The sequence below is a fragment of the Arvicanthis niloticus genome, chromosome 16 (genome assembly GCF_011762505.2).
Source record: "Arvicanthis niloticus isolate mArvNil1 chromosome 16, mArvNil1.pat.X, whole genome shotgun sequence".
NCBI lineage: Eukaryota > Metazoa > Chordata > Mammalia > Rodentia > Muridae > Arvicanthis > Arvicanthis niloticus.
The window spans coordinates 8,338,075-8,364,610 of record NC_047673.1 but is presented as its reverse complement, the minus strand read 5'-3'; the positions used below and the strand labels follow the sequence as shown (position 1 = coordinate 8,364,610).

Below are 26,536 nucleotides of genomic sequence, written 5' to 3'. Positions count from 1 at the left end.
GTTGGTTGGGTTGGTTGGTTGGTTGGTTGGGTGGTCTATTAGTTTGGTTGGTTGGATTGGTTGGTTAGGTGGTCGGTTAGTTTGGTTGGTTTGGTTGGTTGGTTGGTTGGTTGGTTTGGTTGATTAGTTTGTTTGGTTGGATTGGTTGGTTGAGTTGGTTGGTTGGTTGGCTGGCTGGTTTGGCTGGTTTATTTGGTTGGTTGAGTTGATTGGGTTAGTTGGTTGTTTGGTTGGTTGGATGGACTCCTAAATAGATGGGCAGATGGACAAGTAGATGGATAAATGAACAAGTGGACAGACAAATTGATGGGCAGATTGATGGACAAATGAGAAAATAGCTGATAGATGGACTTTAGGTAGCTGGACAAAGAGATAAATGGATAATGATGATGGTAGGTGGGAATAGACAGATATCTCTTTATAAACAGGCAAGCAGGTAGACGTGGGGATTGACAGGAAAGTGGATGGATGGAAATGGACAGATGATAACTGCCTTCCCATTTTTATCTTTCTTCCCTGTAAGGATTGTCCTAACAATAAGGGTCCACTGACTATGGTTGAAACCTTGGCACTCACTTCATCCAGCACCACGCCCTGTGAAAGTCAGAGGCTGTGCAGCTTACAGGCTTCTGCCTTACGCCTTAGTGCTGTCCTGGTGGTTTTGTTGGTGGACAGTTTGTTTTTGTTTTGTTTAAATAAAAACTTCCTCCCAGATCCTCCCCACCCATCCAACACCACTACTTTTTTCTTTCTCTCTTTCTCTTTAGAAAACAAACAGGTAAATAAATACAGAATTAAACAAACAAAAAGCACAAAAAGTATGTATGTATGCACACACACACACACATACCATGAAAACACAAACTCAGAAGCCATATTATATAAGCAAAAGACTGGTAAGATTTTTTAAAATGCCCAAACAAAGCAACATGAGACCAAAAAAAAATTTACAAAAAATACTACTGAGTTTGATTTGTGTTGCCCATCTACTTCTGGGCATGAGGCCTGTCCTCAAACATCGTTGTATACCCAGTAAGACTCCATCAGAGAAAACAGATTCTTCCTTTGCAAACAGTTGTCAGGTGGAGAGAGCTTCTTGGCTAGGGATGGGAGCTCGTGTACACTTCCCCTCTCAGCACTGAGACTCTGTCTAGCTTGGAGCTGTGCAGGCCCTGTGCATACTGCCAGAGTCTCTGTGTGCTCATGTGTGCAATGGTGTGTCCTGGAAGACACTGCTTCCATGATAACCATCCATCCCCTCTGGGTCTTCCAGTCTTTCCACGGCTTCTTCTGCATAGTTTCCTGAGTCCTGAGAGGAAGGGTTTAGTGAAGATGTCCCATTTAGGACTAAGTGTTCCCAAGTCTCCCACTCTCTGCACATTGTGCCGGAGCATTTGAATGCCTTGGGATATCCCATTTCTATTAGACAAGCTCCTTCTTTCACCTATGGGGCTTATCCCCATCTAATCAATAAGTCCCTTCCTCAGTGGGCCACAGCTTGTTTTGTCTGCTAAAGATTGTGCCTTTCAAACCCTAAGCAGCTCCCTTGTCCCTCCGGTGGCCTGGCCTCTCCTCTGGCCAAGCCAGATGTGCCTGCTATAGTTTCTTATTACTCCCTCTGAAATGTGGTGACCCAGTGTAACTCGGTGCTGTTCTTGGTCTGGGGCTCGGAGAGAGCCTGTACTGGAGGCCAACATGGCACCTGCAGTGCTGAGCTATGGAGAGTCCCTGTGGAGGACAGTTGGCCCTGCTCACCATGCTGTGCCCCTAAGCAAGCCAAATTGTCCATCTACTGACCAGGTTGTTCCACCCATCAGACCTTGGGAGATTGACTGGGGTGACTCTTGTAGAATCTGGTACCAGCATCTCATACACGACATCAAACATGAGTCCTTCCAGCCGTCACTTCGTTCCACTTGGCTCAACAACAGAGACCAGAGCAATGGCTACGTGTGTCTTGTAGTCCTCCTGCATATGACTGTCAGCTAGGCTTCTGAGACATGCCCCCATCATGTCTCCAAATGTCACATTCACCGGAGTCAGAGCTCTGAACTTGGACCAGCACCTCTGTCTCATTCTCAGATGGTCAGATGGTAATGGAGGGTCGGTCAGTAGAAGCCTGTGTTCGTCTGCTGCTCATTTTCCACACACAGATTACATCTCAGTCATTGTGCAGACATGCCAGTGGCCTTGCTAAAGTCTGCAAACACAATACAGTTCCCTGAACACTCATCTCCACAGGTTCCTTGGTTTCCTTTCTTGGTGCTGATAGAATATCCTGACAAAAGTAAGTTAAGGGAGAAAGTGTTTATTTAGCTCAGAGTTCCAAGTTACAGTCCGTTATTGGGGAAAATCAAAGCAGCAGGAACTTAAAACAGCTAGTCACCTTACGTCCACAGCAGAGAGCAGTGAATGAGGGGATTCACACCAGTGCTGAATTCACGTTCCCATGTGTTCAAAATTTCCTGCTTTGGGAATGGTGTCACCCATGATGGGTGGGTCTTCCTACCCCAGTGACCATACATGTGATAATCACACTCACACATTTGCATGTGCACACATGAATATGCACATACACACCAACCTGGTCTACATAATAGATCACTGATACTATCATCATCCCAGATGACTTGAGACTATGTCCAGTAGATGACTAAAGCTGCCCCACTTCAAGCAGATTCTGTTCTCTTATTTGCTTTGTTCTTGTTTGTACTGGTTTCATCTTTCCCTCTCCTGGTTCAGATTCAATTTAATAATGCAGTCAGGAATTCCGAATCTGATGGCTGACTTAAGAGCTGACCTCTTGGTGTTGAGGGCAGCCCTACTCCCCTCTGGTCTGCCTTTCAAGTCTTCTGTCCCTCGCTGTGAGAAACATGTACAGCAATAGCCAGTGACTCTCTGGTCCAGTCCTATAGGGCCCAAGCTGTCATGCAGCCTTCCTTCTACCCTGTCCTCTCTTCCCTTAGTCCCTGATGGCAGTTTCTGTTGAGTGACCCCTGCTTGTCCCCAGACTCTGTTGAGATAAGGAGGTGAGTCTGTAGCCCACACTCCCCTCGGTGGTTCTCTTCCTTCCAAATGTTCACAGAATGGGAAAGCCAGGCACTCCCTGGTCCTTTTTTTTTTTTTTTTTTAAACAAGTCTATTGACCTACTTCTCTCTTCCCCACCTTGGCAGTCAGGAGCAACCAGCTCTTCCTCCGCCTCTTCACTGGGAAGCCTCCTTGGCTGAATATCCATGCCATGAGCGAGTTCTGTCTTGCACAGAACAGATCACAAGCCCAGTTCAGCCAAGTTCTTTGTCACCTAAGATCTAATATCGCCTCCTCTCTCTGTTTGTAACTCCTCCTTAGTCACTGTGTGAGACCTGAGCAGACTGTTGCTTTCTCAGTGTTACAGGAGCATGGCCCTGCCACTGCTCTCCCCTCAGCAGGACTGCCTGCCTGTCCAGCTCTGTCTCTAGCAGTTGCCAGCCCCTTCTCTGCAGGTCCAAAACTGCTCATGCCCTTGAATAACACTAGGGCATCTTTTGTGTCTTCTTCTGCCTTGGTTGCTTTGGACTGCCGTAAACTGGTTGTTCGTGGTCATGGTGACAGAGACCTCTTTCTCATGGCTCTGGAGTCTAGGACATCTGCAATCCACTCATCACACTGCTGGTTCTGGAGAGGGCAGTTCTGATTGCAGACTGACTTCCTCCCATGCCTGATGGTCTGGAAGACGCCTCTTTTTACAGAGGAACTAGTCTCATCCATCAGGGCTGTGTCCTCATGATCGGATCACCTCCTGATACTGCACCTAGGAGTTAAGACTCATACATAATACATACATAAGCCATGCATGTGACACTTGCCTGTAATCCAAGAGCTCAATAGGCAGAAACAGGATGACTTCAGAAAATTCAAGGTCATCCTGATTTACATACTAAGTGGAAGCCAATCAGGGCCATACAACGAAACTTTAGCTTGGCAGTTCTCAACCTGTGGGTTGAGATCCCTTTGGGGGTCCAACAACCCTTTCACAGAAAACACAAATATTTATATTATGATTCATACCAGCAGAAAAATTACAGTTATGGAGCAACAATGAAAATATTTCTTTTGGTTAGGAGTCACCACAACGTGAGGAACTGTATTAAGGGGTCGCAGCATTGGGAAGGCTGAGAACCATTGCTCTAACTCAAAAAACAAGTCAACCAAATAAGCAAAGACTTCACCATATAACTTTGAAGGGAAACAAGCTTTCATCCCATGGCATATGGGGCTTGAGTGCCTAGCCTGGGTATGGGCCTAGCCTTGGACAGTGAGGCAAAATAGCATACCAACTTGGGTATTCAGGGTCAGGTGAGTAAGGGCAGCTCTGGTGCCTGGATGGTCCTTGTGGATGGCCAGAGGCCATGGCATGGCTGCTGTGGAGGTGATTAGGAAGACCATCTGGGGAGATGAGAACAGTAGAGAACAGAGGTCCTTGGCCACTGCTGGACATGTCTTCTCTCCTGCTACCCTCACAGCTGATATGTCCTAGCCAGAAGCATTGTGAGTGACATCTGTCAGACTCTGTAGACATGCAAAATGGAAGTTCATCCTGATAGCCCCACCCCAGACAGCTAAACCCAGTGTGTAGGTGTAGACATCTCTCTTGGCTTGATGGCAGGCACATGGGTTCATGATACCGAGGCTTGGGATATGTAGTCTCAGAATGTAAACTGGAGAAACCTTGACTGTGCAGCCCCTCCCCCAGAGGTCCTCCAGGCTGGACAGTGTTTGACCCTGGAAGTGGCCAGCCAGCCCCCTTCTTTTCTAAGGGGAAGAGAAAGCCTTTTGAGGGAGGGTATGCAGAGACATGGCTAGGGAGAGGGGGATCCTAAGTTACACCCCGTACTGACGGTCCCCTTTCCGCACACCCCGTGGCAGAGGCCTGCGGCAGCAAGTCTGTGTACGACGGCCCAGAGCAGGAGGAGTACTCAACGTTCATCATCGATGACCCCCAGGAGACGTACAAGACGCTGAAGCAGGTCATCGCGGGGGTGGGGACCCTTGAACAGGAGCATGCACAGTACAGGAGAGACAAGTTCAAGAAGACGAGATACGGGAGCCAGTGAGTGTCGGGGTGCTCCTTAGCCAGAAGGGTTGATCTAGAGATCTGGCCCTTCAATGAGCAGCCACTTCACGTGGGAGGGCCCCGGGGTTCCATGGAGTTCAGAGACCTGGGTACCCAGCTCTGTCGTGTGCAGAGAGCTAGCTCCATCCCACTAGCAGCCCAGTTCGAGGCCTTAGAAGGAGCCTGGGGCCACCCATCTACCATCACACACACACCCTTTGCCACCTCTTCTGACCACCGGGGGCTCTGCGTGCTGGGTCACGAAGCCGAGCACATTCTTGTCCCTGGTTGAGGTGGGGAGTGGGGGTGTAGGTAGAGGACTCAAGCCAGTTTGGGACATTCAGCCTCTCCAAGTCTGGCCATGTGGCCCCTGGTGGGTCAAGCTTTCCAGCTGAGGAGCTGGAGATGAAGCTGTTCCATAAGGGTTAGGGAAGCTCCGGGACTATGGTCAGCAGGTGGTGTGGTGCTACATCCACCCAAGGACTGCTCAGGGACTTCTCCGTAAGTGCATGGGTCATCGTCCTTAAGTGGTAAGTGACCCACAGGGACCTCAGAAGCCTATATGCCCTCCCAGTATCACCCTTCCCCAGGAACAGTAACAAGGCCCAATCCCAACTGCGCTGGGACCCTTAGAGCTGGCCATGGCCCATGTCCTGACTGTCCCCAGATACTCACAGGGCTGAGAATTAACAACACAGGGTGGTGTTGACTCTGATCTCAGACCTACCTGCACCGGTTCCCAGCCAGGCTCATACTACCCGATCCCTTTGGACAGTCCTGTGGTGCTCCACATTCACCGTCTAGAAACATTGCTTTGAGTGTATTAGACATGCATGTCAGCCTGGCAGACCAAAGCTCACAGGCTGAGCACAGTGAGAGGCTTCATTCCACTTCTCATGGAGGGAGGTGGGGAGTGCACTCACCATAGAGTAACAGTTATCAAGCACCCACAATGCTCCAGGCCCTGTCCCAGCATAGAACATCTCCCAGCACAAAGGAAGACAAAGCCGTGCCCTCCCAGAACACATACCACATACACACATACACACATCCTGCAAGTGATACATACTTCACGCAGTACACACGCGTGTATACAGCCCGTGTATGTCCACACTAGCATGTACACACATCTGTGTGCATCTGCCACATGTGTTCAGACCGCACAGCCCACACGTATGTATGTATAGTGTGTATGTTCTAAATGTGCTCCATACACAAGCACACATGACATCTACACATGTGAAGCGTGTGACATACCATGCACAGGAGAAACCTGAGTCACAGTGAATGCTTCCTTGGGGTCAGTACTGGCTGTTCTTTCTGAACTTTCCACATTTTTTTTAATGATGAGTGTGCATCACAGTGACAAACAGGCACAATGACAATTAAAAGTACAGTGGTTGTTGGGGTGTCGGGAGCAGGACCTCACTTTCCCCTCTGCTCTCTCTCCAGGGAGCATCCCATTGGAGACAAGAGTTGTTTCCAGAACTACATCAGGCAGCAGTCTGAGATCTCCACCCATTCCATTTAAGGTCACAGCACTTCCCAGAACAGCGCTGTTGACCCGCACCAGGGGGAAAAGCAGATAAAAGAAGACAGAACACATACATGGAGAGGAATCATGTTCACCCGTTCACACAGGCCCTGCCAAGCTGGTGGGGCCACCGCAAGCCAAGCATGCTCTTCCCCAGCAGGAACTGTTGCCTGGACTGTGCACTTCCCTTGGCTGCCAGCGCAGGCGATCTGAGCCATCCTGGAATGTATGATCATCTGTCTTTTTACTCCTTCAGTTGTACGGGGATCCAGAGATCTGTTAAATATTAGGGAAGTGTGGACTTTGTCTAAACCAGTTCCCTTGCGGCCCAGTCCCTCACAGAGGCACGGCTGGTTCATTCACGTTAGAGTGCACCTTCTGGAGTGTGCACTCTCTTGTTCCTTGCCTGCCGGTCTCTGGCTCTGTACACATGTATCAGTCTGGCCTTAGCCCTAGACGTACACGTAGTCCTGCCATTCTACTTAATCCCTCTTTGGGATATTAGCAGCAGTATTTCCCTGGAAGTCAGCAGGCAGGCAGCCTTTCTCCTTACCTTATGTTGGTCTGTCCCTGGCTAAAGGGCCGTTTTGTGGCTGGGATGGACAGGATGGTACAGAAACCCTTTGATCTTTGAGGACCTGGGGTTCTTTTCTTAAGAGTCTCTGGAGAGGGAGTGCTGAGAGCCAAGTCTTCTTTGGGTGACCGTCACCCCTCAGTTTGAATGCAGGTCTGGATGCTGGGTAAGGTTTTAAACTAGAATCCTCATGCTCCATTTTCCAAGCTGTCTTTCTTAATGTTTTTAAAGGATTGTTTTTAAATGGCATTTTGATATAAGGCAGTGTGGAACACCAGCATCTATATGCATTAAAGGGGATGACCCAGGGAGATCCAAAGGGAACAGTATTTGACTTCTCACAAAGCCAAAGGGTCCTCAGGGACGGAGCTCTGAGATGGGGACTGCACCGTCAGCAATAAAGGCCAAACGTGGTATCTCACATGCCTAGGTCTCTGTGAGTCCAGCAGGCTATACATGGCAATGTCTGGAACCACTTTTGATTGGGGTGGGAGGGTCCTGAGACAGACAAGACAGACTGCACCAGCTTAGTCCCACAGTACTTCTGGAGCCTCACCCCTGCATCTCCAGAGGCCGAGAGAGGGGCGCTCTATGGGCAGATGTTCCTGAAGGACACAACCACACATCCTGGTACCGTTTTCTCTTTGTTCTTCTAGGGAGATTCACTCTGTATCTAGAAACATAATAGCCTTGGAAGGCCTAGAAGTGGAGGATGGGAGGAAAAAGTAACTTTGGTCACAGTAGGCAGGCTGCACTGATCTTGTTTTTAACATGGGTTTGTAACTTAATGTTTCTGTTTATAAGATACTAATCTTAATTTGCAATGTATTTTACTGGTTGATTAAAGCAGATGTTTTATTCTTTCTGTGGAGTGGTTTGGATTTCCAGAGGGCAGCAGTGTCCAGGAGTTTCCCTACAGGGAGGGTGACAGACAAAGGCAGATGGCATCGAGCTCAGCCCAGACAGGTGTGGCTCTCATGACAGGTGGCATTTCCAACAGCATGGCATGTCCACTCACTAGGATGAGGGACAGCGCCGAACACCTAATTCCCCTGTCCCCTTCTTCCCCCTTTGGTTTTCATTCTTTTCTTTCCCTTTTTAATTCCACTGGGAGTTAAATGGGAGTCACTCCAGAAAAGTCTGGAGTTTGGCTTTGAGAGAGCACTGAGTTTTTCTCTAGGGACTTTCTGGGGCCAAGAACTCAGGCCAGAAGGCTTCCCAGGACAGGGTGAAGCTGGAGTGGGTCGCTGGTCAGTTTCCACTGGCCACAAAGGAGAGCGGAGCAGAGCAGGGAAGATATGACCCTGCTCCTTGGCCTCTTGTCTGCCAGGGAACTCCCAGGAGTGGAGTGTGGAGTGTCTGCTGTCCTGGCCACGGGCATCTGTTAGTGTGGTCAGCTGGAAGCAAAACAAAAAAAAAAAAAAAAAAAAACAAAAAAACCATAAAGAATTGGACAATACCAAAATGAAGGATTGACCTCATATTCAAGCACACCTAATCAGAGATGAGCTCACACTGGAACCATCACACCACAGCATGCTTAATTAGGACTCGGTTCACATGGAGGCATGCCTACTTAAGACTCAAGTTTCCTCTAGAATGTGCCCAACTCACACTCCAGCACGCCTAGTTAGGATTCAGATCATTGGGGGGTGGGAAGGGCTCACACTTGATCTCCCTGTGGGGAAGACATACAGAAAACAGACCACTAAAGACCTTCTCAGCTGTGTTCAGGTTGTGCGCCAGCACCATCTGCTGAAGACATCACACCAGAAACCTCAGGCATGCCATGTTTGAGAAGGGGGAGGGGGTCTTGGGAAGTTACAAAACTGAAGTAAGGTCACCAGTGTGAGTTCAAGTCTTGAGAACAAGAGATTACACCGAATGTCTGCAAGGCTGGTTAACTGATAAGACCTTCCATGCATGTGGCTAGGTTGGCAGTTGCAGGACCAGAGCCCAATTACACTTTATGTTGGGCTATTGGTTTTTTTTGTTTGTTTGTTTTTTTTAATGTAGGATACTTTAAATAATTCAGTCAGAAAACATTTACATTTAAGGTATGAAATGTCATGACTATTGTTATTAGAGATTTGTGTCTTCTGTTCTAATAGGTCTGATATCTCATTTTTATCACTGTTACAAATAATATTTGGTCCATGGGAAAAGTTTTTTTTTTTTTTTTAAAGATTTATCTATGTATGTATTTGTGAGTTCTTTATTTGCACGTGTGCCTAGATGACAGAAGAAGACATCCAATCCCATCACAGATGGTTGTGAGCCACCATGTGGGTGCTGGGAATTGAACGCAGGACCTCTGGAAGAGCAGCCAGTGCCCTTAACCGCTGAGCCATCTCTTCTGCCCCAGGAAAAGATAACCTTGTTTAAAGAAAATTTAAAGGAATATTACATTGTCAAATTTCTTCTATAATGTAACTTTTCATTTACTTTCCCAAGATAAATCTGGTATGATGCCAATATAATAGTATCCACGGGTGAGAATTATGATAATTTGGATAGTGAAGACCAATTTTTCCCCTTTTATTAAAAATAGATTTTTGGCCAAGCATGACACAAGCCTTTAATACCAGCACTTGTGAGGCAGAGGCAGGAGGATCTCTGTGGGTTCTAGGACAGACTGATCTACAGAGCAAGTTCCAGGACAGCCAGCACTACACGGAGAAACCCTGACTCAAAAACAAACAAACAAAAAGATTCTTTTCTTACTATATCATGATTAGAGTCCTCCCTCCCTCTACTCCCAGTTCCCACCTCACCTCACCTCCACAGCCACTCCCTTTCTGTCTCTCATTAGAAAAGAACAGACTTCTAAGCGGTAGCAGCCGAGCATTACAAAATAAGATGTAGTAGACAGAAGTCATCACATCGAAGCTGGATAAGGCAAACCACAGAAGGAAAAGAGCCTGAAGAGAAAACACTCAGAAACCCACTCGTTCATATGTTCAGGAACCCCATAAAAACACTAAACTGAAAACTAAAATATACACCCAGAGAGCCTGGTGAAAGACCAGTGTTTCTTCAAAATTAGAGCTAGCCATGCTACAGCAGGTTAGAGCTGTACGTTTGGCCAGAAAGAAAAACTAAAATTAAAAAGATAATAACCCAAGTTTTCCAAGTACAAAATAAAACAGTTCATAGAGTATAAATGGCTGTAAATACAGGAGAAACATAGAGCCAATCTAGGAAATTGTTTGTTTAAAGGGCCCGTTTTCCTCGTCTGTACCTTTACTCTGAGATAATGTTTTGGATTATTTTATTTTAGGTATGTTACTATTAGATGTCACATTATGTCAAATACAGATGATTTTTAGAAAGCATCAGATCTTTAACTAGTAGATTTTAACGATATGATCCAGAAGTTTCTTTCTTAATGGCTTTACCAGTTTTTCCTCTCTTGAAGCCTGCTATTCCAACTGCTCAAGCCTTCCCTACATCAGGTCCTAGGAAGTCTTCCCTGTAGACACGGAACATTTATAATACTTAGTAAGTGATATGTGATACTTGGCCAATAGAGAGAACTGTAAACAGGGGCTTCTGGATGGACCAACACCTTGCACTGAACCTTCTCCAGGCTGTAACTGATAAGAGCATCAGTGATTGTGGAGGGGTTGGAGTGTCACAGATCCGGAGCTTGTGGCTTTCTTTAGCTACCTTAATAGCCAGTCCTTGTTGACCTCACAACCTGTGACTAACAGGAGCAGCCTTTTGGGATGTATTAACAAAACCCTAGTTTCCCCCAACGAATGCCATTGGACAGCATCTGAGGCCCAGATTCTGAGATTTTAGCCTATTTACAACATACAACAGTGTATTTGAAAAGAGCCTTTGTTTCTGACTTTCTTTGTCCTACTAATATAAAAACTCCAAGGGGCTGAAGATCTTCAGTGTTGAGAGTCGATATTAGTGTTCAGTTCCCGGTGCTCAAATCAGATACCTCGAAGCTGCCTGAAACGTCAAGTCTGGGGATCCCACACTCTCTTCTGGAGCTTGCCAGCGCCTGCACTCACACGCGCACTTACTGTACATCGAGATTAATAAACTATTAGTGTGGATTACTGTCTATATGCAGGAGAGGGCAGGTATAAGAGAGGATGAGAGCCTGTGATTGGACAGTGGAAAAGGAAGGTGGGCTGAGAATTTTAAATGAAGAGGAACACAGAGAGATAGAGAGAAGGGAAGGAGAGGAAGAAGAGCACAGTCCTGGGAGCCATTAGTATTGGGGATCTCTTTGATAGATGATCAAATAATAAGTAGGATGTGTTTGCCCCATCTAGGTGTGTAGCTTGTGTTTATAACAATTGAGTTTTGAGTTCATTGTGCGGGCGTTTTGTGGGTTGAGAACTTACTAATATAAATCTGACTGATAAATTGCAAGCCTCCAGAGTTTTGATTTTACCGGGTTACAGGGATTTGTGACCTCTAACTGCAGGGGGAGGATGGCTGAGAATGTGAGCAGAATCCACAGCAAGAGAACCACGAGATGGGTGGTCGCTGCATGGAGCTAGCCATGGAGGCGGTGAGATCTCCGAGGCCAGAGAGTAGCAGGCGCTGGCAGGGGATGGTACCTTTTTAAAATATTTCCCACAACATATTGGTTATTAATATGACACAGCCAGTCCCTCAACAACCAAGGCAGAATCCTATGAATTATTTCTCTTGCACAATTAGTGGGGAGTTACCCCTAAACTATATTTTTATTTGCTAGACTTAATTTCCCAGCTGCGCTCCCCAGACACTTGGGGTTTGACTCTCACCTTGTCAAGCTGAGCTTCATCAGTTTGGAATTTAGAATCCGTGGCTTTTCTTCTCCGGTTGGAACAAATGTAAAATCTCCTTCCCGTGGTGACAGGGCTCCTTTTTTCCGTTCTGGAGTTAGGATTTCTGTCTGCTGATCTAATTCAGCAATCCTTTCTAAAAATCGCTTGTGCTGTCTGTTTTAGTCTCAGCTGCTCTCCCCCAAAGAAAAACTCAGCTGTTCGAATCCCGCCCAGGGTTACTTCTGCTCCAGAAGTCTGTCCTGGGGGTGGGAGTGAAGGTGGGGGTGAGGGTGGGAGTGAGGGTGGAGGGCATTCCATTTGAGCACCTGTTCTCCACCTGATCACGTGTAATGGGGATCTCCTGTTTTCTCCATCTCCCTTTTCACTCACTCTCACTCTCTCTTCTCCTCATGCTCCCCACTGCGACCCCTAGCCCAGTGTCTGGAACTCCACCTCTCCTATTCTCCCCAGTAACTGGCTATAGCCACCTTTATTTAACCAGTAGTTTTAAATTGGGGAGCAAAGCTTACATAGCATCACTGGTGTATGTGAGGTTCTGCTTATTGGGTACAATCAGATCTTGGGGGGCCAGTATTTAGCATTTGAATACATAGCAGCACCAGACCAACCAACCCCCAACATACATCCACACACAGACATACACATACTCATAAAAGAAAAAAAAATTGTCCAATTGTCACTATGTTGGAGCATTGAGGCTGGGGTCATTTGAATGTGCTCTGAGGCAGTTGTCACCTGTCTTTAGCAACAGACATCCCTCTGAGGGGAGAGTTGTGTACTGTGTTGACACCAGGGGGAGCCCCAGTTCACTGTGTTTGCTGTTGTAGAGATGAAGAAACAGATTGGGGGGATAGCCCATGAAGATGACATCTGTAGACCCTTGGAGAAACTGCAGGAGAGACATCCCTGCCCCTCCTTGCTCTCTAGCCTTCAGCTGTGAGACATTTTTCCAGTTGAGGCCACCAAGGCTGAGGTCCTGTATGGGCAGATTTCTCTGTCCATGTAAATCACCAAAATGTCTCCCCGCAAGCCCTGCTCTCAGTGGTAAGTTCTGACTCATTGGTCTGAATGTAAACCGAATCACACTGCCCCAGGGCCATTCATTTATTTTCCTGATTTTGTCTCCTGCCATCCTCATGCCTGAAGAAACAGAAAGATTCTCAAATGGAAGAAAGCACTGGCTTCAGGAACACGCTGCCTTTCTAGAAACCCCTAGCTGTTAAAGAATCCAGAAGTACAGGAAAGCAGCAGATAGCAAACCACTCAAAAAAAAGAAAGAAAGAGAGAAAGAAAGAGAGAGAGAGAGAGAGAGAGAGAGAGAGAGAGAGAGAGAGAGAGAAAGAAAGAAAAGAAAGAAAGAGAAAGAAAAGGAAAAGAAAAAAGAAAAAAACCTGAGCCAGCGGGGACCTCTGGGACAGCCTTCAACAACCATTCAGCTCTAACTTGTGATGTCATAGCAGCGCTATAGCAACAGTGAGTGAGCTCAGGCTGGACCACTTTGCTGGCCGAGAGGCTGGCAGAGATGCCAGAGGCTGTGCTGGTGACTCCCTCCTTCCCTCTGGGTCAGGATGGAGAAGGATCCCACCACTCACAGGAAGCACCGGCCTGGACCTGGAGCCCTGCCCTCAGGAATAACCCCTGTCTACCTCAAGGCGGCCAGTGAGGGGGCGGAACTCCAAAGGAGCAGGAGTGTGGGTGGCTTGCACCAGAAGGGGGATCCACCAGTCTGCATCAGGAAGCTGCTACGCAAGGAGCTAGGTAGGGGGTGGCTCCCTCCTGGAGGGTTGGGGGAGCAGGCAGACCTGGCCCAGCCTCAAGAAAGTACAATTTGTGGACATCTGAACATGGGCAATGTGTGTATCCATCATGCAAGACGCATTCCTATTAGGAGAAGGTAGCTGGTTTCTAACTCCAGAACTGCACCAAGCAATGGAAACCCTGTCTCTCTCGTGACCGCTCTTTGCTCGGTGCACTTAATAGAAAAGATCAGGTCTGGAAGATTCTCCTAATAATCAGCATCCTCTGAAACACAGTCACATGTGTGCATGTGTGTGGGAGTGCTGGGGAGCTTTCAGTCCTTTTATTTTACCTTATGTGTGTGGGTGTTTTGCCTGCATGTATGTATGTGCATCTTGTACATGCAGTGCTTTGGAGACCAGGGTGTCGGATCCCCTGGGATTGGAATTAGACTTGAGTCCCATGTGCGTTTGGGAATCAAACCCAGGACCTCTGGAAGTATGTTTAGCACCATTTCTCCAGCCTCCCAGTCCATTTTTAAATCTTCTGGAAATATTTAAATCACCAGCAAGCCTCCCATCAGGCCCCTTCCTATGTTGTTTGACCCCCTGGACTCTCGTCTGAGACTGGGATCAGACTGCAACCTGCCCTTTTTCTCCCTGGGGCATATGAGAACTGCCAAGGTCTGAATGATCATGCAATGCTGTATAACAACTCCCAGCCCCAGCTAAAAGGCCTCAGCCTCCTGCTCCTCACTGTTGGGACATCCACAGATGTCTGAGTTCAGCACTTCAGGCAATAGAGAGACAAAGCACAGGGTCTTTTGAGGAAGGGACACGGGGCACAGGCCAAAGCCAGGCATGCTGAACACAGGAAGGGTCAGGCTGTCTTCTGGGAAGGAGGCAGGTGGCTAGGCACCTGGCATCTCTATGAAGAACTGCATGGGGGATGGGATGAGGTTTGAAATGGGTGGAAAGACAGATGAACCTGTGAGGAACTTTATCCTGCACTGCCCTCAACTAGCCTGCAAGCTAAGCCCCAGGAAAAGGCCAGCCAATTCTGTAAGGGAACCTTCCAGAGAAGGGCAGCCTTCAACTCAGGCTCTGGGCTCGATTTCTATAAGAACTCTTCTCTAGCACTTTGGAATTCCTGTCTGAGTCACAAAGCCACTGTGGGGGAACAGGTCATACCAGCTGTGGTCTGGCCCGAATGGCAGCTCTAGGGGAGAGTCCAGAATAAAACCTCAGAGAAGCTATCTGTGCACGACTCTTCCTGTTGGGTGCTGTGCTGAACTGCCAGGTCCCTTGGAGCTGAGGGGAGGAAGTTACATGCAGAAGGAGTATGGCATGTTGGGATAGCTCACAGACCAACAAGCATCCCTCCAGGCTCCCCTGGCACAGTTCCCTGCAGGTATTGCCCTGAAGCTAGGGAATCCATGTCAGCTTGTTAGGGTCCCCTCGGCCTTGAGCACATTCAAGGTACCTCTTGCCTCATAGGATAAAGGATAATTAAGATCACCCCAGTGATGGTCCTCAGAGCCATGAGGCATCAGCGGTCAGGATGTTCCTGAACAAGTCATCCCATTTCCACAGAGTGGCCATCTTGGGAGGGTCCCTTCTTGTCTCCTGCTCTGCCACATCAATAATCGAAGCTGAGATAAGGACATTTGCCAACCTGTGGGTGTGTTCCAGAAGGCCATGGATGCCCGGCCTGGGTCACAAACATATAATAATAGAGCAAGGGGGTTGTGCTTTTACAACAGTGCATGAGGTGGGCTCAAAGCTCAAGCCCAGGCATGGAGCGTGTTGGGCCAGAAGAAAGCTTGGAGCACGGACAAAGAAGCCGACAAAGAGGAGAAAGGGGAGCTTTTTTAGCCATGGCTGTTGACCTCAGGCTGGCTGAGAGGAGTGCCAGGCAGGACAGTGAGCCTGTGAGGTAGCAAACGGTGGGAAGGCCTAGATGCAGGAGCCACCATATCTTGCTTAGAATACTCATGTACTAACCTACTTCCTTCGCTCCTCAGACTCTGAGGACCAAGGTAAAGACCCAAGAAGTGACACGGATGATGGCACCTGGTGAGTGGAAGAGGCTTTCTTCTAAAATGTGACAATTGGGGTGTGGGGAGTGGGCCTGGAGCCCACTGTTGGGGTCATGACTTTGGGGAACCCAAAGGAAACTGAATCCTTTTAATGAAGGGATGGTTGGTAGGGTTGAGGATTCTCTTTATCCAAGAGACTTGTCCTAAAAACAGAACCCACCATCATGTGTCTCTGAACTGCAGAGAGTCCTGTTCACTTCCTAGGCAGCCCTTCTGGCTGGTCCTTGTCTGGCATCGAGCTGGCTTGTTGGAAGTATCTCAACAAACATCTCCATGTGCTTCTCCTGGAAAAGAATCTGCACCCTGTCATGTCAGCTGGGCCTTCAAGGTCTCCTTGCTGAGCAAGCGGGGTGCATAACCAGCCTCAGTATTGGTCAGACAGAACAAGATGTCTATTGGTCAGATAGAGCAAGATGTCTGGCCACCTAACACAGGGGCCATCTCTCTATACTTCCTACCTTCTCATCCTCTAAAGGGCTTAGAAGTCATGGAACCAAGGGCTTTCCCCAGTTCTCAGAGTCCATCCACTGTGGACCAGGCTGCCTGTTTACAAATGACATCCCATGAGCCAATACCAGTGGAGGATACTAGACCAGGAAATCTTGAGGTGGAGGGATGCTGGCAACTAAGAAGCCACTGAAGGTGTCATTGGTTGGTAGAACTAGGTACCAACATGTCACATAGGCCTATAGCATCTGTCTAGCCTCAGATAAAGGACAGGGACTTTGGGTACCGTAACCCCAAATACGTCAAAGGCCAGTAGCTCTCTGAGTCTTCCCTCTGGCAATGGTAAGCAGATAGCTGTGTTCCCTGTTCCCACTGCAGTTCCCAAGCCACATTCAACAAAACACATGGGGTCAGGGAGCCACTAAGGTCGTCATGAGTCATGTGCATGCATCCATCCACTGATGCCCTAATTAAGGTCCCTACCTGGAGGGAGTGGGGCTGGTGTCTCCAGACAGGACAAATCATTAGAGGGAATAGGGGGTCATCCTTTTTGCCTCCAAAGGGCCCACAGGCGTACCCCACTCCTAGCATTAGGGGGAGGAGCCAGAAAGACAGCAAGTAACTCCTGTCCTGACTCATTCCAAACTGCCTCTCTGACACCCCTGTCGCGCTTACCTCCAGTCAGGTGAGCTTAGAGGACGAGAAGAAGAAAGAGGGCCAGGATGAGGTGGGAAAAGTGGACCTCAAGTGTGAGAAAACGGACCCAGAGAAGAGTGACTCAGAGGCCAGCGCCACAGGGGAACAGAATGATGCCTGCAAAGAAAAATCTACCTCTGTGGCTGAGGTAAGGCCTTGGGCGGCTCTGCCTGCTCTGTCTGTCCTCCTGTGAGGTGTCCCTGTAGTTACCTGTTGGTGTCTTCTTGGATTTATAGGAGCAGCAACCAGAGTCCACGAAGCTGGATCACCTAGAAGAAAAGCAGGCAAGAGCTTCCTTCTTTAGCTACAGGAGTTAAGATATGTAAATCTGTCTGTAGACAAATCGCAGTGGGCTAGGAGTACACTGTAGGCTTGTATCCCATAAGGCCATCTGAGCAGGTGCTGTGCTGTCCAACTGGGCTGGTGAGGGGTTGAGGGATCAAGCTCTGGACCACTTTGCCTGATGCTGCCATCCTGCCCTAGCTTGCCAAACGACGAAGTCACCAGAGGTGTGGATCTTGAAAAGATTTCACCTTCCAGTTGAGCTTAGCCCACAGTAATACACCCCGGAGACCCTCACCCAGGTGTGGTGACTAAAGGCCCATCTGAACTTGGCCTCTGAGGTGCATCTTCTGTACAAGCACCATACTGAGTTATAAATTTTGCAGTGACCTTTCCCAGCCCGTGTCACAGGGAATAGTGGCAGTAGAACACATTCTTCACCAGGACTTTACAACAGATAGTCCTTGGTAAGATTCTGGGCCAGCTAAAGGGCCAAGCAGAGACCTCGGTGGCATACCCCGAGCTGTTATATCATCCCGTCTTGTGGAGTAGGTCTCATGTCAGTGAAGCTTGGCTCTAGGGGAGTATATGGAGGTGACCCATGTGCTCCCAGTAGATCAGGGATGAGGAGAGATCCCCAGGTCTCAGGCACCTTGTCACCTGAAGGCCCTAACACTCAAGGTGGAAGGAGGTGAAACCCTTGGAACATCAATAACTTGTTTCCAATGGGTAGGAATGAGGCAGAAGGCCATACTCCTCCCTCTTCTGCCCAGAGCCAACCCCCTGGACACCCGGCTGTCTATGTCACCATGGGGCCTCTGTCAAGCTTCTCAGGAGTATTCAGTCATCGCCAGAATCGGGTGGAGCCACTCAGACCCAGATGGCTAGGAGTCTGCATTCTGTCAAGTTTACTCATAGGGTATCATTTCCATTCGTAGAAACCATCTGTGTTTGTGGAGATCGACCTGGGAGACCATACTGAAGAGGAGGTACAGGCCAAACCCTCCAGACCAGAAATTCAAACTACCCACTGGGAAAGCACTTGCACTGTGTTGAAGGCGGAGGCAGAGACCCAAGGCCAGACGTTCCAGGGACCCTCCATGGTGCTGGTGCTGAGGACCTGCCTTTAGGGATAGAATGAGAACACCTTTTTTCTCTCTCTCTCTCTCTCTCTCTCTCTCTCTCTCTCTCTCTCTCTCTTTCTCTCTCTGTGTGTGTGTGTGTCTGTCCGTCTGTCTCTGCCTTTGTCTCTGTCCCTATCTCTATCTTCCTGTCTCTCTCTCTGACTCTCTTTGTATGTCTCTGTCTCCCTTGTCTGTCTGTCTGTCTGTCTGTCTGTCTGTCTGTCTGTCTTCCTCCCTTAAACACCAGCCTGGACCCTTGGGTCCCCAGAGCTCTGAAGGAATCATGCACAGGAAATGACGCACTTGGATCTAGGAAAACAGGAAGTGTATGGCTTTGTCAGTAACTGCTCAAACCACTCAGAGCCTCTTGTGTTCGATGCAAGTATCTCAAGGTTGTTTCCCGAAGCTCGCAAAACAGCGACCTTGGAATTAAGTATCACTAATGTCACCACCATGATCACAACATGGCTGTCTCACTATCTCTCTCCATCACCACCATCACCACTGGTGGGGCCATCACTACCATCAATGTCACCACTACTGTGACATTGCTGCTGTCACAGTACTTTTTATCTCTGTCACCATATTTTCACGCTCAGTATCATTGTCACCATCATCACCACCGCCATCACCAATATCTCTGCCATTATTAATTTTACCACCTACATCACCATCACCACCATGGTTATCCATAAAACGATGAGGTTTTCTCAGTGCTGTGCCAACATAGTTACTTGGAGTCCCTTCCTCTGATTTCCTGCTGTAATGAGCAGATGTCTTTCTGGACAGTTCCTGAGGATTTCTGTTGACAAGGTCAAAGGGTGCCTGAGGGTTGGTTATTTTCCAGATTAACACCTGTTATACCTTTAGCTTTTGAATCACACAATATGGTTTTTTAAATTAAATTTTTAATGGATATTTTATTTACATTTCAGATGTTATCCCATTTCCCCATTCCCCCCACCCAGAAACCCCCTATCCAATCCCCCCTCTTCCTATGAGGATGTGCCCCTACCCACCCACCCACTCCCACCTCCTCGCCCTGGAATTCCCCCACACTGGGGCACCCAGCCTTCACTGGACCAAGGACCTCCTCTTCCATCTATGCCCAACAAGGCCATCCTCCCCTACATATACAGCTGGAGTCATGGGTCCCTCCTTATGTGCTCCCAGGCTGGTGGTTTAGACTCTGGGAGCTCTGGTTGGTTGGTATTGTTGCTCTCCTCATGGGGCCACAAACCCTTTCAGCTCCTTCAGCCTTCTCTCTAACTTCTCCATTGGGAACCCCTTGATCAGTTCAATGGTTAGCTGTGAGCATCTGCCTCTGAATATGTCAGACTCTGGCAGACCTCTAAGGAGACAGCTATATCAGGCTCCTGTCAGCATGCACTTCCTGGCTTCCACATCAGTGTCTGACTTAAAAAAAAAAAAAAAAAAAAAAAAAAAAAAAAGACTGTCCATTAAATCTCTATGAGGCCCTGAGTTCTAAGGACTCTGGAAAGGTCAGCCAGAAGAAGAGCTAGACCAAGGGGCCAGGTCTCCCATCCTAGCCCAGGGGCCACGGAGGGTCACACAAGGAGCCAGGGTCCCTGATAGGTATTCCCACTCAACAGGGCACAGTCTGGAAGGACATTCAGGGTCACAGGGGACTGGCCTCTGTCCCTGTCTGTTCCTTGGATGGGTGCCCTAGGTTATTCTCCTACCTCCCTCAGGTAATCACCTGTACCATAAAAGAAGAGAAGAGACTCCCCAATGACATAGGGGACTTGTCTGAAGATGAGTAAGTATTGCTGAGGAACTGCCCGGATAGGGGTGCTTATCCAGAGTGACATCCCTGCCACCAACTCTTATAGTGGCAGCACCGTGCCTCCTGCCTTCCCTCTGTTCCCCAAGCCATGCATAAGCCACGTGATTTGGGGGACCAGAGAGGAACAAGGAACAACACAGTAGACTTTCTCAGAGCTGGGGAAAAAAATTACCAGGCTACCAGGCGCCACATTTGACTCCACCAAGCCAGCAAAATGGCCAAGAAGCAGAAGGTAAAATCAGGATCTCCAGCTTGGAGGTTAGCTAGAGAATGCTGGGTTGGAAAAGCCCTGCACACATGGACGCCATCAGGGAGAGGACAGCCCTCCACAGCTGGGTTTAGGCCTGCAAGGTTTTATACATTGGTGCTGAGACTTGTGCCTCTAGGTAGAGCAGCAAAGCTTTAAGACTTCCTGAGGTCCAGAGCCATTAGCCACAAAGAGGAAGAGTATTAGGCTTCAAGGACACGCCTGCCTCTGGCCCTTGGATCCAGTTTACTTTATTTCTAACAATACAGAAAAGTACAAAGAACACAATATCGGTTACTCAGACTCCCACCTCTCGGAATTAGTGGCTTTGTTAGTATTGTTGCCTTACTTAGACTTTCAAAATAAAATTTTTCTATTGGATTTGTAAAACTGACACCAAGGAATTCTCCAAGGAATGACCGCAACTGTGCGGGCGCCAAGATTGCACAGAAAAGGGGGGGTCTTCAGAGTCACCCCTAATCCAGCCTCATAGACCCAGGACACTGCTAGGCTGCACAGCCATTGATGTTATACTCATACCCAGGCTGGGTTTGTGCAGGCTGGTAGGTGTCCTCTGGACCATAAGCCACCCAGAAGCTCTGCTCTTTGGTCAAGCAATGATAACACTCTGCTTAGCGCTCTGCTTGGCGGCCAGTTGATGAGTTACTGTTACAGCCGTCACAACCTTTGCTTCAAGCTTGTATGTCTCTGGGGAAGCAACTCTGAGATGTCTTGTTTATCCTCACTGGGAAGTGACCCTGACAGACCTCCATGACCAGGCCATGACAGACGATCACATCCACACCCAGATTGTCCTACTCCAGAGGATAAGAGACATAGGTACCCAAAGGACAAAAATCAGTAGCCACCTATGAAATCTGGTTTGAATAATACATAAGTTGGCTGGGGTATAAGCTTCACGTTCCTGGGACTTTGTAGAGTGGGAGCTATGGGGTTTGAGAGAGCAATCTGGAGAGACCGGGGTGGAAGCTGCTAGCCAGGAGGTTAGCACGTTACAGGGTGGGGAGGGAGTTCTTAAATCCTCATGTTCTTGGCCTCCAGGATAAGGACCAGCTGGGTATGCTGCATCCCATACCACACAAAGAAGAAGGCAAAGGAAACCACCAGTACTATGGAGAAGGTACTGGAGGCCTGAAGGGCAGAGAAGGGTGGGACACTGAGCAACTAGGGGCACAGGGGTCATGTGCTCACGCCAGATCCTCTCTGACCAGTTCCCAGGGGGTTCCATTTGCATCTTGTAAGATTAGCCATAGCTGGGAGAAAGGCTGGGATGCTATGATGTAGAAGTCTCTAGTCTGTTGTAGTCTGAGAATGCCCAGGGGTCACGAGCACCACACAGGTGTGCCCTTGGTCACCAGAGGCATGATGAGATGCTGTTTGTAGGTCATTTCCTTTCTCCATGGGATGTGGACAGAGGCAATAGAGTGGCTATGACAGGCTCCTGTCAGTAATAGTGGGCGATGCTGGCATGCCCCAGTCCTAACCTGCAGGTCCTGGAAACATCTAGAAGCAGCAGTTGGCCCAAATACATAGTGGAACACGGTGCTCTGGGGAAGGCATGGTGGGCGCCAAGGTCCCTGCAGGATAAGGTCCAGGGATGTCCAGCAGCCTGGCCACCCTCTGTGCTTGTCAGGCCCTGGTAAACTGGGGAAACCAAAGTCCAGCATTGCCATATGATCCTCATCATGGGTACTCCTACCTTTGGATCTGGCTGTGGTCATGTGCTCTCAGCCCAGAGGAGAAGCTGGCCCTTCACCAGGTGTAGGAACACATGACATAATGCCTGGTCTCCTCATTTACCCAGCATCCCTAGCTTCATTATTATCAGAGATGCAGGTTAAATGTGCAAGGATAACACAGCTTCAGAAATGATGTTCAGGGCTTGAGGCCTCCTGTGACAAACCTCAAGCCCTGGCAAATGGGGGAAGGCCCCATCACAGCACCCATCAGGCCAGCTGCCTTCCCAACCTAGAGCTAGAGTCACCTTCTTTCTTGGCAATTACCACAGCCATGGTTCTGAGAGGTAGATGCCAGGATGCTAGGGCCTCTGGATTATCTAGACATTTTGACCTTCAGATAGAGAGCCTGAGCTTCTTGGAGAGTGTGCTCAGAGTTGATTCACAGGGTCAGGAACCAGGACAGCCATGTGGGAGTGGAAGGCCGATGTGGACACTTCTCACCTTTTAAACCAGTTGGATAAAAGCAAACCACCACAGGCCAACAGTTGCCAGTCATGTGGCTCTACTTCATCCTAAGGGTGGGCATAGCTTCTCTCTCACAAGACATGTACCTCCAGAGTCCACCCAGAGAACTCCCATATGCTCAACATTCATACAGCATAGAGCACACACGAACACACCCATGTGAGTGTGCAGGGTTGTGCTCTTCAGATCCTCAAACACATACACATATGCCTACACATTGTACAGTCATATGTATAATGCATAGTACACATGTATTCACACTTGAATGTGTATTCCTAGTGCACACACCACTTACATAGTACAAATGTATGGGGTCACATATAGACACACTCCATGTTCGTGGTTATATACACATAGGCACACGGAGCAGGTGATGAGACACCTGGAAGTCAAAGGTCAGAGATCACGGGCCACCACAGATGAGTACTTTGTATGTCTCTCTTCTGTTTCCTTTGGGACACATGGAGTACAGGTGAGAATTGAGGTCATTTAGCTATAGAAGGACAGATTTCTGGAGCTGCAGTCTCTCACAGTGAGTCTTAGAGGGAGACCACACTCTGGGTAGAGAAGGGAGGGAGGTCCATCCATCAATTTCCACCTAGACCCCTAGCTGAAAGGGCAACTCTTTCTCCAGATCATTCACTGGCGATAAATGGGTCCAGATGGTCCTCTGAGTGGATCTATATGGTAAACTGAGGCAATGCTTTGGGTCTATTATGTGATTTTGAATCAGGTCCGTTCTCCAGCTGCCATTAACGAGACAGGTACCCATGGACACTAGAGGACAAACAACTAGTTGGTCCCTCTGCCAGAATGGAAGAGGAGGCCTCAGTCATTGCTTTTAGACTCTTGCCCTCAGCGTGAGTCTGTCTACCTGTCCATCGTTGGTTGGTGTGTCTGGATAGCAGTCCTGTGTTGGCCACGGCCAGGTACCTTGGTAGGAGAACACATAGATTAAATCTCAGCAATATGGTTGCTTCTGTGTGTCTTTGTCAAGGGCCAAAACATCTTCCAGGTCCAAGGACTGATATCAGATTCAAGAAATATTTGGGACTTTGGCTCTGAGCATCCCCATGTTCATGAGAGGTAGCCCACACTCTCCTGCCTCTCTGCACCTGTCTCTCTGTGCATAGACTCAGAGCCTACCGGCTTCTTAGCATCATTGGGCCCATCAAAGAGGAGGTCTGGGCAGGAGCTGCTCAGCACTTGGCAGCTCAGCACCTGAGGAGGAGGAGAAGGAGGAAGAGGAGGAGGAGGAGGAGGAGGAGGAGGAGGAGGAGGAAGAGGAAGAGGAGGAGAAAGAGGAGGAGGAGGAGGAGGAGGAGGAGGAAGAGGAGGAGGAGGAGGAGGAGGAAGAGGAGGAGGAGGTGATCATCTATGTGCTGAGGACTCAGGGTCAGGGCAGGAGCTCAGTGACACTTGGGCAGCAGCCAGCAGCAGCCAGTTTTACTGGAAGGATGAAATAGATCTGGAGCTTGAGGAACAAAGGGTGCCTGCATTCTGTCCACATGTCCATGGGTAACAAAGACATTGGGCCCAGTCATCAGTGGGCTTGCTTGATCCTGCTTCCGATGGCCAGAGGCTCTTGAAGGATGCCCGCCATTATGATCCAGCACAGCCATTGGCTTCCCAGATCCAAGTGATGCTGAAATTCAGGGAGGGCTGACAGCCCAGTTTCTACAGTCCTGCATCCCATTTCTTGGCGGTTTCCAGGAGCCCCCGTGACTTAGACCCCAAGGATCCTCTTTGGGCCTGATCTTTCCAGTCAGGGCACTGACACAAGCTTGGCTTTATTAGAACCATCAGTCGTCTCAGAACAGGACCCCTCTGACTCAGCCACTAGTAGAGCTTTCTGGGGACTAAGGGAAGACAGCCTAGGCCTGGAATGGCTTCGTGATCCCCCCCATGGGCAGGGCCAGAGTGACAGCAGCCAACGGATACTCAAGGCAAAGGACCCTCTTCCAATCCAAGGCCAAGCACAGGTAAGGTGACAGACAACAGTGAACTCATCTTCCAGCAGATGGTCACTGCAGAGTGAGGGAACAGGGACCTCTGTTAGGGTCACAAGGAGATTGTGTGACACATTCTGTCCACATTGCCCCTGAGGAGATAGGGGTAGCACATGGTGTCCCCATGGACCCTGCCTACAGTGGAATAGACAATAGCCTTTGATACTACTTATTTTACCTACAAAGAGTTTTGTAAAAATTAGACTTAGGGTAAATAGCAGTCAAGTTTACTTAAGACATGAAGGCAGGAGGCTGCGGGAGCTGAGAGGCAGAGGGAAGGGTGCCCTGTTAGCTGTGCAGGCTCGTGGTAACTGCTCTGCACCTTCGTCTCTATAGAGTACACCCTTCTGCAGCCAGCCAGCCTTCCCACAATTCCCCTCTGTCCTCCACCCGAATTGCTGCTGCCCCTGTAGGCTTATTTGTCCAAATACCAAACCACCAGGCTGTGGCTACTTTAGCCTGTCTGATGGCGCCCTCTGGTGACGAAGATTCTCCAAACAGCTCTGCTTTCAGCCCTAGGAACCAACTCTTCAGGACCAACAGGCACCTCCCGCTTCCTGGCTACATAAGCGCCAGCTAATTGTTCACTAAAGGAAACAACACGTTATGAACGCATCGCTGGAGTTACAATGTCATATATAGACAACTTCCAGGCCACAGCTGGAGAGGAGAAGGGGATAAGGTCACCTCTGAACTGGTCCTCCCTGCACCTACATCCTGGGCCACAGCCCTCCTTAGTACCTCTGCCTGGAAGCCTAGTTCTCTAAGGATGCTTGGAAAGGTGAACTCCCCAATCACCTTCTCATGTGACCCTCCTATCACCTTCCCATGTGACACCCCCAATCACCTTCCCATGTGACCCTCCCATCACCTTCCCATGTGACACCCCCCATTACCTTCCCATGTGACTCCACATACACCAATCAAAGCAAAACAATTCCTGAAACATCGGAGGCTGTTAAGTACCTGGACTCATTAAGGACACGGTAGACATGGTGAGTCCATTGAATGGAGGGCGGGGTAGCAGAAGCTTGATCCTATAATGGGCTTCTGGGTTTTGCCATGGTCACTAGGAGGCATGGGACAGGGTGAGAGGGTCTGCTGCCTCCCCTCTCACCTAGGAGCAACATCCTAATGGGTTCATAATTGACAGGAGTCCAGGATATGTATCAATGAAGAACCCAAGCTGGGATGGAAAGGCCAAGAAGAAGGGATGGTTCAGGGATGGTCTTGATGGAATTCAGGCTCATGTTTGAAAGGCTGAGAAAGTCCTGGGTCACTGAGCAGCTTGTCCTTTGTGTCTAGAAACTGCTTAGAAGAGTTACTGGTGTATCTGCAGACAGAGACAGTATCACGGGCAGGTGCTTTGAAAGACGTTCTGGCCAAATGCCATAGACAGGCAGATGGGCATTTGGAGGCTCTAACAAGCGCTCAAGCCATGAGGCAGAGTCGGGGTGGTCCCCTCTTATAGCTATAGAGAAATGGAAATGTCCCATGTAGTCAGACTGTCTATGACTCCTTACTGAGAGGCTGAGGTGGTAAAGAGTCTTGCATTGCCAGGGAAGAGCATGCAACTTTAAGGGCGTGAAGAGGTGTGGCCTATTATGGTCCATTTGATGTCCTGGAGTCTGGCAATCTGTAAGCTTCATGGGAAAATAAGAATGGTACCCATCATCCCCCTGGGTCAGGACGTCTGGGGAGTTGGCTAGGGGCTTAGAGATCCATTGACAGTTCTGAGTGAGGCACTTGCTATCTCCTTTAGAAGAGGCTCCAGTAGGTGGGTCTGAATTCTGACAACTTTCTTAGCATCTTCCCTGTGTGAGCTTAGCTTTGGGGCACATTTTCAGAGTTCAGGGCACTGTGACCA

The 26,536-nt window shown here is 48.8% G+C and overlaps 2 protein-coding genes across 4 annotated transcripts in view; both read left to right on the top strand.

Annotated features, from left to right (window-relative positions):
- Window positions 1-8,064, top strand: part of Rasa3 (RAS p21 protein activator 3) — a 112,529-nt gene extending 104,465 nt beyond the window's left edge. The window contains exons 23-24 of the mRNA XM_034520433.2: window positions 4,907-5,090; window positions 6,546-8,064. Of these exons, the coding sequence (XP_034376324.1) occupies window positions 4,907-5,090; window positions 6,546-6,624 (263 nt within the window). The 3' untranslated portion in view covers window positions 6,625-8,064. The remainder of the gene's footprint in view (window positions 1-4,906; window positions 5,091-6,545) is intronic.
- Window positions 8,065-13,456: 5,392 nt separating this feature from the next.
- C16H13orf46 (chromosome 16 C13orf46 homolog) lies at window positions 13,457-25,629 on the top strand. Of its 3 annotated transcripts, none has more exons than XR_004608482.2 (9): window positions 13,457-13,755; window positions 15,758-15,809; window positions 16,961-17,123; window positions 17,212-17,259; window positions 18,196-18,246; window positions 20,094-20,161; window positions 21,498-21,576; window positions 24,458-24,642; window positions 25,183-25,619. XR_004608482.2 is itself a non-coding variant. In XM_034520885.2 (9 exons), the coding sequence occupies exons 1-9, from the start codon at window positions 13,566-13,568 to the stop codon at window positions 25,186-25,188; spliced, it is 726 nt and encodes a 241-aa protein (XP_034376776.1). In that variant the 5' UTR covers window positions 13,458-13,565; the 3' UTR covers window positions 25,189-25,629. The 3 variants fall into 3 exon arrangements, 2 of the variants coding, with proteins under 2 accessions (XP_034376776.1, XP_034376777.1); XM_034520885.2 differs by having other exon boundaries at window positions 13,458-13,755; window positions 24,574-24,642; window positions 25,183-25,629; XM_034520886.1 differs by lacking the exon at window positions 24,458-24,642 and having other exon boundaries at window positions 13,459-13,755; window positions 25,183-25,629.
- The last annotated feature ends 907 nt before the right edge of the window (window positions 25,630-26,536 follow it).